The 11546-nt window shown below is 43.2% G+C and overlaps 1 protein-coding gene across 6 annotated transcripts in view; it reads right to left on the bottom strand.

The window, feature by feature from the left end:
* Positions 1–124: 124 nt before the first annotated feature.
* LOC115169821 (ATP-dependent 6-phosphofructokinase, platelet type) overlaps positions 125–11546 on the bottom strand; it is a 54019-nt gene continuing 42597 nt past the window's right edge. For 3 of the 6 annotated variants that reach the window (XM_029725812.1, XM_029725810.1, XM_029725814.1), the window contains 6 exons: positions 5614–5778; positions 2580–2641; positions 1686–1797; positions 1395–1494; positions 1087–1192; positions 125–910 (listed from right to left, as the gene is read on the bottom strand). In XM_029725812.1, coding sequence (XP_029581672.1) covers positions 769–910; positions 1087–1192; positions 1395–1494; positions 1686–1797; positions 2580–2641; positions 5614–5778 — 687 coding nt within the window. In that variant the 3' untranslated portion in view covers positions 125–768. Of the gene's footprint in view, positions 911–1086; positions 1193–1394; positions 1495–1685; positions 1798–2579; positions 2642–5613; positions 5779–6625; positions 6779–11546 lie in introns of all 6 variants that reach the window. The other 3 variants (XM_029725816.1, XM_029725811.1, XM_029725815.1) reach the window with 2 other exon arrangements.

Below are 11546 nucleotides of genomic sequence, written 5' to 3'. Positions count from 1 at the left end.
CTCGTACCTTCCGTACCAGACACAATGCTACATGCAGCTTTATCCTGTGAGATTTCCATGCCCATCCTCTGACATCAAATGTTGAATAGTGTGGTGACGTGAACTTCACATTGAGGTTTCACAATTGTCATCACAATAAATATTCTTTAATACTTGGAGAAAACACTCGGATCACACAGTGAGTTAACATTATAATGGGTTTCACAAACACGTCCTCAACTAAGCCACAAAATACAGCGGCGGAACTAACATGACCTACTCTTAGATGCCAACCCGGGTTTGATACAAAGTGCAAGTACGGAGTGACAACACAACATAACACTGGAGTAGACCTACAGTAGGTGGTGGGATAAACAGCTCTCCCTTTAGGAGAAGACAGAGAGGGAAGAAAAAGCACCTATGGGAGTAGACTAGGGTTACATCCCAGTTCTCCACCCTTTTCCAAATGTGTGCACTTGCACACTCCCCATTATGAATTTAAAAGCATAGGATTGGTGTAAGCATTGGCTGGAAGCAGTTTCTACCAGTGTAAAATCCATATGAGAAAGTATGCAAGTGCATACTTCGGAAGAAGGGTGGACAATTGAGCCCTATGTAGCTTCTGAGGGGACATGATTATGGGATGGAGTGAAAGTGCTGGTAAGACTTACCATGATTGGAGCTAAGTTACACTGAATGGATCAGCTCAGAGCAGCCCAGCCCTATCTAAAGACTAGCCTATCCAGACTATGTGCTGGTCTAGCCTACCCAGACTAGGTGCTGGTCAGTTCAGTCCACCTTCTTGGGCCTGACCCGGGTCACATGCTCCAGCTGGCCAGAGTCAGACACATCGTAGCTGGTCTTGTATTTAGCCAGGATCTTCATCAGGGGGCGGAGCTTCAACCACCACTGTTCCTTAGGGATCCTGTGGCTGATAGGGTAGAATAGGACAAAACACACACGAGACCATGATGACATAAAATAAACCGTTTGAAGCTTTAGTTAATGCACTCAATTTGGCACTTTGTTTTCTACGGGTTAAATTGAAGGAAGAATGTTTTAACCTTGTGCTACCATGGTCTACACAACATGTAAAAGTTGTCTTACATGAAGTCTGTTTGGTCTTTGAGCTGCACCACTGGTTGGAAGACCATGGCTCTGCGACGCATCCCCAGCAAACAGGCAGTGTCCTCTGTGTTAGCAAACACCTTCCCTGCACAAGGAGAACAAATACAGTCAGGCACACTTATTACAGCCTATTCCCCCTATGGACCATGGTCAAAAGTAGTGCACTATATAGTTGATATGGTGCCATTTAGGATGTATATTAACCAATATGCAAACTAAAAAGGCCCCATCTTTTTAGTATTATTTTTTGAGTATTTTTAGTATTAAATTCAGAACATGTACTCTACCTTCTTTATATGAGTCCTTGAGCTTTCTTGAAATCCATTGAATCGCTTTGGCTGCAATCTTCGTTCCAAAGTTCCTGTCGAATGGGGAAGGAGCACCTCCCTTTGGAAAGAAAATAAATAATCTGTTTAACTCAGGTCAGGTTCATGTCATAATAAACTGTAAGGTAATATGTGGATTACACAGTAACATGATCAATATACAGTATGCCGTCATTCAATTCACATCTGAGTGGTATCATTTGCAATCGGGCTACAGTGAGTGCGAGTGTGTGTGTGTGTCTGTAACCACACCTGCTGCATATGTCCAAGGACATTCTTCCTGCAGTCAAACACTCCTTTCCCCTCCTCAGAGTACAGCTGGTAGATGAAATCTGTGGTGAAGTTCTCATTGGAGTTCTCATTCCTGTAACGTCACACACATACAATGTCAAAGTTCCATTTGTCCTGTTGCTGCCTTACAGGGTGATTCTTCCTACTGTGTTCAGTAATACTGAGAAATATTCAGTGGTCTCTACAGAGCCTCGATAGACCGTCACAAAAAGTAGAGTATTTTAACATACAAATAACAATTTGTATTAATAGCCTACACAGTGTGGCATAAAGATAGTAAGACTATCATACATAGCTGGCTAAGTACATGTATGCCTTTATTGTTAACATACTGTACATTTGTAAAGAGGCTATCATGCTAGACATGAGCTCTGCCTTACCTCAGCACCAAGCCCCTCTGGATGCCCGTCTTACCTCAGCACCAAGCCCCTCTGGATGCCCGTCTTACCTCAGCACCAAGCCCCTCTGGATGCCCGTCTTACCTCAGCACCAAGCCCCTCTGGATGCCCGTCTTACCTCAGCACCAAGCCCCTCTGGATGCCCGTCTTACCTCAGCACCAAGCCCTCTGGATGCCCGTCTTACCTCAGCACCAAGCCCCTCTGGATGCCCGTCTTACCTCAGCACCAAGCCCCTCTGGATGCACGTCTTACCTCAGCACCAAGCCCCTCTGGATGCACGTCTTACCTCAGCACCAAGCCCCTCTGGATGCACGTCTTACCTCAGCACCATGCCCCTCTGGATGCCCGTCTTACCTCAGCACCAAGCCCCACTGGATGCCCGTCTTACCTCAGCACCAAGCCCCTCTGGATGCCCGTCTTACCTCAGTACCAAGCCCCTCTGGATGCACGTCTTACCTCAGCACCAAGCCCCTCTGGATTCCCGTCTTCATCTTCTCTGTCAAATGCTCGACGTTGGACTGAAGCAGAGAGAAAAGCCTCACATTATCTGTGATAAGTCTGAAGTATTCTAGAGTATTCCACCTCTATCTGTAACCTACATGAGCTTTCCGAGCTGCAGAATGAAGCTCGTTTCTCTGCTGTGTGTCAGGGACAGAGTACTGCAGAGTGCTCTGGTGACCAGGAGGTGGCACACTTCTTACTGCTGTTCTGTCCCTGACTGAGATGAGTTATCGCCATTCACTCCAATTAAAGTAGGCTACAGTATACAGCATGCCGATGGAACATATGCTAGACCACTGAATTACACTCAACATTATATTCTGTTTATATTGAGTGTGTGCTCTTTGCAACACATGGGTAAATATCGACATCACCTTGTTCCACAATGGAGCATATATATAACATTCATTGCATTAAATAATAATGTAGCATATATATAACATTCAATGCATTAAATAATACAAATGATTTCATCTGTCATTGGTCTGGTCTTAGGAGACTGCATATTTTATCCATGATCTGAATGGCTCTACAACATTTGTGTACCTGACAACAGCAGAATGTCTCTCAGACAATAACAACTAGCACGGCAGCAACACTCTAGTGCTGTTGAGTAGGCCTCCTCAAACCATAACAATGAGATCTGTCTTGATCAGAGCTTAACACTCCTGGAATGATGATGCGTTCTACCTATTAATAACCACCATGGCTACGTACTGTAATGTACTGTAATCTGGGTCACTTGAGCGCTCCTAAAATAGAGGCCCCGTTGCACTGAGGGAGGAGAGAGTGATTATATGTACATCAGTTACTATGGATTCCAATGAGGAATTAACTTTGATGTAAATATTTAGGTTTATAACAGTGTATACTGTATAAAACGGGGATTCCAAAATTGCCAGGTTTTCTATAATTCCTTGGTTGGAGGATTCCAAATCAAATGAAATTGTATTTGTTACATGCTTTGTAAACATGTGTGGACTAACAGTGAAATGCTGACTTACGGGTCCTTCCCAACAATGCAGATAAATAATAGAAAAATAACAACACAAGGAATAAATACACAATGAGTAATGATAACTTGGCTGCTGTATATACACAGGTACCAGTACCGAGTCCATGTTCAGGGGTACAAGGTAATTGAGGTAGATACAGTGGGGGGAAAAGTATTTGATCCCCTGCTGATTTTGTATGTTTGCCCACTGACAAAGAAAGGATCAGTCTATAATTTGAATGGTAGGTTTATTTGAACAGTGAGAGACAGAATAACAACAAAAAAATCCAGAAAAACGCTTGTCAGAAATGTTATAAATTGATTTGCATTTTAATGAGGGAAATAAGTATTTAACCCCCTCTCAATCAGAAAGATTTCTGGCTCCCAGGTGTCTTTTATACAGGTAATGAGCTGAGATTAGGAGCACACTCTTAAAGGGAGTGCTCCTAACCGCAGCTTGCTACCTGTAAAAAAGACACCTGTCCACAGAAGCAGTCAATCAATCAGATTCCAAACTCTCCACCATGGCCAAGACCAAAGAGCTCTCCAAGGATGTCAGGGACAAGATTGTAGACCTACACAAGGCTGGAATGGGCTACAAGACCATCACCAAGCAGCTTGGTGAGAAGGTGACAACATTTGGTGTGATTATTCGCAAATGGAAGAAACACAAAAGAACTGTCAATATCTCTCAGCCTGCAAGATCTCACCTCGTGGAGTTGCAATGATCATGAGAACGGTGAGGAATCAGCCCAGAACTACACGGGAGGATCTTGTCAATGATCTCAAGGCAGCTGGGACCATAGTCACTAAGAAAACAATTGGTAACACTACGCCGTGAAGGACTGAAATCCCGCAGCGCCCGCATGGTCCTCCTGCTCAAGAATACATATACATGCGCGTCTGAAGTTTGCCAATGAACATCTGAATGACTCAGAGGACAACTGGTGAAAGTGTTGTGGTCAGATGAGACCAAAATGGAGCTCTTTGACATCAACTCAACTCGCCGTGTTTGGAGGAGGAGGAATGCTGCCTATGACCCCAAGAACACCATCGTCAAACATGGAGGTGGAAACATTATGCTTTGGGGGTGTTTTTCTGCTAAGGGGACAGGACAACTTCACCGCATCAAAGGGACGATGGACGGGCCATGTACCGTCAAATCTTGGGTGAGAACCTCCTTCCCTCAGCCAGGGCATTGAAAATGGGTCGTGGATGGGTATTCCAGCATGACAATGACCCAAAACACACGGCCAAGGCAACAAAGGAGTGGCTCAAGAAGAAGCACATTAAGGTCCTGGAGTGGCCTAGCCAGTCTCCAGACCTTAATCTCATAGAAAATCTGTGGAGGGAGCTGAAGGTTCGAGTTGCCAAACGTCAGCCTCGAAACCTTAATGACTTGGAGAAGATCTGCAAAGAGGAGTGGGACAAAATCCCTCCTGAGATGTGTGCAAACCTGGTGGCCAACTACAAGAAATGTCTGACCTCTGTGATTGCCAACAAGGGTTTTGCCACCAAGTACTAAGTCATGTTTTGCAGAGGGGTCAAATACTTATTTCCCTCATTAAAATGCAAATCATTTTATAACATTTTTGACATGCGTTTTTCAGAATTTTTTTGTTGTTATTCTTTCTCTCACTGTTCAAATAAACCTATTATTAAAATTATAGACTGATCATTTATTTGTAAGTGGGCAACTGTACAAAATCAGCAGGGGATCAAATACTTTTTTCCCCCACTGTATGTACATATAGGTAGGGATAAAGTCACTAGGCTACAGGATAGATAATTAACAGTAACAGCAGCATATGTGATGAGACAAAAGAGTTAGTGCAAAAAGGGTCAATGCAGGTAGTCCGGGTAGCTATTTAGCAGTCTTATCCTGCATATTCCCTCCTGATGCCGGGAATCTTCCAACCAGGATTTCTGTAAAACCTGGGAATTTCAGGAAAGTTACTCAAATTTTTCTACCTTATGTAAAACAATGTCCCTCACCTGGAGGTCTCTGATGTCGAAGGGTTCCTCATAGATGTAGACAGCGTCAGCCCCCGCAGCCAGCCCCCCGACACTGGCCAGGTACCCACAGTACCCTCCCATGGTCTCAATGATGAACACACGCCGCTTGGTCCCGCTGGCAGACTGCTTGATGCGGTCACATGTCTGACACACACAGATGCTCATAGTCAGATCAAATAGACACACAGGTTGTGTCCATAATGGCACCCTATTCCCTTTTTAGTGCATTACTTTTGACCAGGACCAATAACGCTCTGGTCAAAAGTTGTATAGGGAATAGGGTGGCATTTGTGACACAAACCAATGTTACGATTATCAATAGCATGCAGACAATGTTGTTTTGTTCGGTAGTAGCTACTGTACATACAAAATGCTGTGTATTGGTATCAAACATGCTCACACAATTACCCAAAACATGCTTCATGTCGCAATATAATACGATCATAAAATACAAACAGCATTTCAAGATTTACCAAGATGCAGATCTAGTCTCAAAGAATTCTTCCATAACATCAAACCAGAAACCAGTTAGTAAAGGAACAGGAAGTCTAATTCTAACTAGTAAAGCATGTATGTTCTAAGTGTACACAAATGGGGCTGTTTACATTGTGTGTGAGTGAATGTGGAAGACAAATCATGGGAAATATCTGTCTGTTGTCAGTCTATATTCCCACAATAGTTTCACAATGTCAACTAGGGTCGCACATCTGTCCAATAAGTGAACTAGTTTTTGAGCTAATAATTATGACTTGTAGATGTCTAGGAAAGCAGACCACATAATAATACAAATCTAGTGATTACTGATAACTTCAAATGGTACAGTATCATTTCACCCCTGTTAAAAGCTGTGTTCTAGCCTGAGTGCCGGTCTGTTTGTGCTATCATGCCAACTCATTGCCACACCTTGTCGTGCTTGGCTTGACAATGACACCAATGGAGTTGGCAAAAGCATAAACAGATCTGGGACCAGGCTATGTGAGTTCTACCTTACCTCCACGATGGCATTGAGGGAAGTGTCTGCCCCGATACTCAGATCAGTACCAGGCACATTGTTACTAATGGTGGCAGGAAGCACACACATCGGGATGCAAAAGTCCTCATGGCTGGTCCGGGCCTCATAGAGCTGCAGCAAACACTCAAACGCCTGGTGAAGTGGTGCGGCACAAACGCGTTACACCACTATGTGGAGCATCTCATACTCAGAGAGACACTACTACACGTTACCCTAGTATGGGTTGTGTCCCAAATGGCACCCTATTCCCTATGTAGTGCAATATACAGCCCATAGGGCTCTGGTCAAATGTAGTGCACTATAAAGGGAATAGGCTCTCATTTGGGAGGCAGATCATACTATATGTTACCCTATTAAGGCCTGATCTACACCCTATACCATGTAGTATCTGTGTGTGTAAGGCTCTTTCCGTGTAAGAGAGGGGTTGGCTTGGCATCCCATTGGCAAAGAGGAGACAGAAGAGGGGCGGGGTTGGTTCGTCACCCTAGCTGGCAGACAGACAGAAGTGTTGTCGTGGAAACAACAGTAGACTCAGTCAGTCACAATGCAGCCTGGCGACACTGCACTTGACCTCACGACGTGAGGGAACGTTTGTACGCAAGTGGCAAAATGCTGGTTGTTATCCGTCAGGTCCACTACCCATGCAGACAATCGTGTTCAAAACAAAATGGTGGTCTGTCCTGGTTGAAGACAACAATTAGATAGGCTATTACTGTTCTATGAATCATTTCATCTCCCTTTTTTTCTGTATATCAGCAACAGATTGTCAGTAAACTCAAATTAAAATGCTGTATTTGTTTACAACAAGTAAGTTATTAAAGTGAATTCACTTCTTTCTTCAATAGAGTATAGTGACTATTCGTTTCAGATGCTTAGTGAGAATCTAGTTTTGGTTGATGATAGAAATAAAATCAACTAGATGGGTGAAAGTAAAATGATTGGTTAGAGAAAACATCTAAATGTTAGTACTACTACTACTTCTACTTCATTCATACCATTATCTTCCAAACCTCCACCTCATCCACCTCATCCACCTGGCTTGTAGCCATTTGGATAGCAGGATAGGAGTGTTGTAGAGCTAAGGGTTGTGTTAAACCAGACCAGGGACCAGACATCTCATCATGTTTAGTAAACAAAGTGCAGGGAGAACAATGGAAGTCGCAGGGTCCAAAACATGCCACGTCACTAGTGCATGCCCCTATCTATCACTTACCTGGGACCTAACTGAGAGCTCCACTATGACATTTACCAACAAAAACAACAGACACCAGAGGCCTCAGACTGAAAGAACTAGCCCTAATATAGTACTACATTCCTAATACTACCCCTACCCCTAATACTACCCTACCCTTAATATACAGAGCCTTGCAAAAGTATTCACCCCCTTGGCATTTTTCCTATTTTGTTGCATTACAACCTGTAATTTAAATTGATTTTTATTTGGATTTCATGTAATGGACATACACAAAATAGTTCAAATTGGTGAAGTGAAATGAGAAACATAACTTGTTTCAAAAAATTCCTAAAAATAAATAACGGAAAAGTGGTGTGTGCATATGTATTCACCCCCTTTGCTATGAAGCCCCTAAATAAGATCTGGTGCAACCAATTACCTTCAGAAGTCACAAAAATAGTTAAATAAAGTCTACCTGTGTGCAATCTAAGTGTCACATGATCTGTCACATGATCTCAGTAAATATACACCTGTTCTGAAAGGCCCCAGAGTCTGCAACACCACTAAGCAAAGGGCACCACCAAGCAAGCGGCACCATGAAGACCAAGGAGCTCTCCAAACAGGTCAGGGACAAAGTTGTGGTGAAGTACAGATCAGGGTTGGGTTATAAAAAAACATCAGAAACTTTGAACATCCCACGGGGCACCATTAAATCCATTATTAAAAAATTGAAAGAATATGGCACCACAACAAACCTGCCAAGAGAGGGCCGCACACCAAAACTCACGGACCAGGCAAGGAGGGCATTAATCAGAGAGGCAACAAAGAGACCAAAGATAACCCTGAAGGAGCTACAAAGCTCCACAGCGGAGATTGGAGTATCTATCCATAGGACCACTTTAAGCCGTACACTCCACAGAGCTGGGTTTTACGGAAGTGGCCAGAAAAAAGCCATTGCTTTAAGAAAAAATAAGCAAACACGTTTGGTGTTCACCAAAAGGCATGTGGGAGACTCCCAAAACATATGGAAGAAGGTCCTCTGGTCAGATGAGACTAAAAGTTAGCTTTTTGGCCATCAAGGAAAACGCTATGTGGGAACATCATTCCCACAGTGAAGCATGGTGGTGGCAGCATCATGCTGTGGGGATATTTGGGACTGGGAAACTGGTCAGAATTGAAGGAATGATGGATGTCGCTAAATACAGGGAAATTCTTGAGGGAAACCTGTTTCAGTCTTCCAGAGATTTGAGACTGGGACGGAGGTTCACCTTCCAGCAGGACAATGACCCTATGCATACTGCTAAAGCAACACTCGAGTGGGAGACATTTAAATGTCTTGGAATGGCCTAGTCAAAGCCCAGACCTCAATCCAATTGAGAATCTGTGGTATGCGTTAAAGATTGCTGTACACCAGCGGAACCCATCCAACTTAAAGGATCTGGAGCAGTTTTGCATTGAAGAATGGGCAAAAATCTCAGTGGCTAGATGTGCCAAGCTTATAGAGACATACCCCAAGAGACTTGCAGCTGTAATTGCTGCAAAAGGTGGCTCTACAAAGTATTGACTTTTTTTTTGGGGGGGGGGGGGTTGATTGTTATGCACACTCAAGTTTTCTGTTTATTTTTCTCATTTCTTGTTTGTTTCACAATAAAAAATATTTTCATCTTCAATCTTCAAAGCCTGTTGTGTAAATCAAATTATAGAAACCCCCGAAAAATCTATTTTCATTCCAGGCAACAAAATAGGAAAATTGCCAAGGGGGGTGAATACTTACGCAAGCCACTGTACCTACCCCTAATATTCCTACCCATAATACTACCCCTACCCCTAATATACCTACCTCTAATATACCTACCCATAATACTAACCCTACCCCTAATATACCTACCCCTAATACTACTCCTAATATACCTACCCTTAATACTACCCCTAAAATACCTACCACTAATATACCTACCCCTAATCCAACCCTACCCCTAATATACCTACCCCTAATCCAACCTTACCCTTAATACTACCCCTAATATACCTACCCCTAATATACCTACCCCTAATCCAACCCTACCCCTAATACTACCCCAACCAACCTAGCCCTAATCCAATCCTAGCCCTAATATACCTACCGCTAATACTACCCCTAATTTACCTACACCTAATCCAATCTAACCCATAATATACCTACCCCTAATACTACCCATAATACACCTAGCCTTAATATATCTACCCTTACCCCTAATTACCTAACCCTAATACTACTCCTACCCCTAATATACCTCCCCTAATACTACCCCTACTCCTAATACATTCCTACCCCTAATACTACACCTACCCCTAATACTACCCCTACCCCAAAATGACCTACCCCTAATACTACATCTACCCCTAATACTACTCCTACCCCTAATATACCTCCACCTAATATGCCTCCCCTAATACTCCCCCAACACGTAAATGACCTACCCCTAATTCTATCCCTACCCCTAATATACCTCCCCCTAATACCACCCCTACCCCTAATATATCTACCCCTACCCCTAATATAACTACCCATAATACTACCGCTACCCCTAATACACCTCCCCTTAATACTATCCATACCCCTAATACATCTACCCCTACCCCTAATATACCTACCCATAATACTACCGCTACCCCTAATACACCTCCCCCTAATACTATATCTACCCCGAATATATCTACTCCTACCCCTATTACTACCCCTACCCCTAATATACCTACCGCTAATACTACCCCTACCCCTATTATACCTACCCCTAATACTATCCCTACCCATAATTTAGTACTACTCCCCTAATACTACCCCTACCACTAATATATATACCCCTAATATACCTTCCCCTAATACTACCCCTACCCCTAATATACCTCCCCCTAATACTACCCCTACCTCTAATATACCTCCCCCTAATACTACTCCAACCCCTAACATACCTAACCCTAAAACTAAGCCCCCCCCTACCCCAATTACCTAACCCTAAAACTAAGCCTCCCCCTACCCCAATTACCTACCCCTAAAACTAATTCTACCTCTACCCTTAATTACCTACCCCTAAAACTAATCCTACTTCTACCCTTAATTACCTACCCCTAAAACTAATCCTACCTCTACTCTTAATTACCTACCCCTAAAACTAATCCTACTTCTACCCTTAATTACCTACCCCTAAAACTAATCCTACCTCCACCCTTAATTACCTACCCCTAAAACTAATCCTACCTCTACTCTTAATTACCTACCCCTAAAACTAATCCTACCTCTACTCTTAATTACCTACCCCTAAAACTAATCCTACTTCTACCCTTAATTACCTACCCCTAAAACTAATCCTACCTCTACTCTTAATTACCTACCCCTAAAACTAATCCTACCTCTACTCTTAATTACCTACCCCTAAAACTAATCCTACCTCTACCCTTAAAGACCTACCCCTAATACTACTCCAACCCCTAATATACGGTGCCTTCAGAAACATTCACATTTTGTTGTTGTTACAGCCTGAATTTAAAATGGATTAAATGTAGATGTGTTTGTCACTGATCTACACACAATACCCCATCATGACATCACAATACCCCATCATTGTCACGACTTCCACCGAAGGTGGCTCCTCTCCCTGTTCGGGCGGTGCTCGGCGGTCATCGTCGCCGGCCTACTAGCTGCCACCGATTCCCTTTTCCTTTTCATTTAGTGCTGTCTAGTTTATC

The sequence above is a fragment of the Salmo trutta genome, chromosome 31 (assembly GCF_901001165.1).
Source record: "Salmo trutta chromosome 31, fSalTru1.1, whole genome shotgun sequence".
Lineage (NCBI taxonomy): Eukaryota > Metazoa > Chordata > Actinopteri > Salmoniformes > Salmonidae > Salmo > Salmo trutta.
The sequence above is the reverse complement of the archived record's forward strand: the minus strand, read 5'-3'. Positions and strand labels throughout refer to the sequence as shown.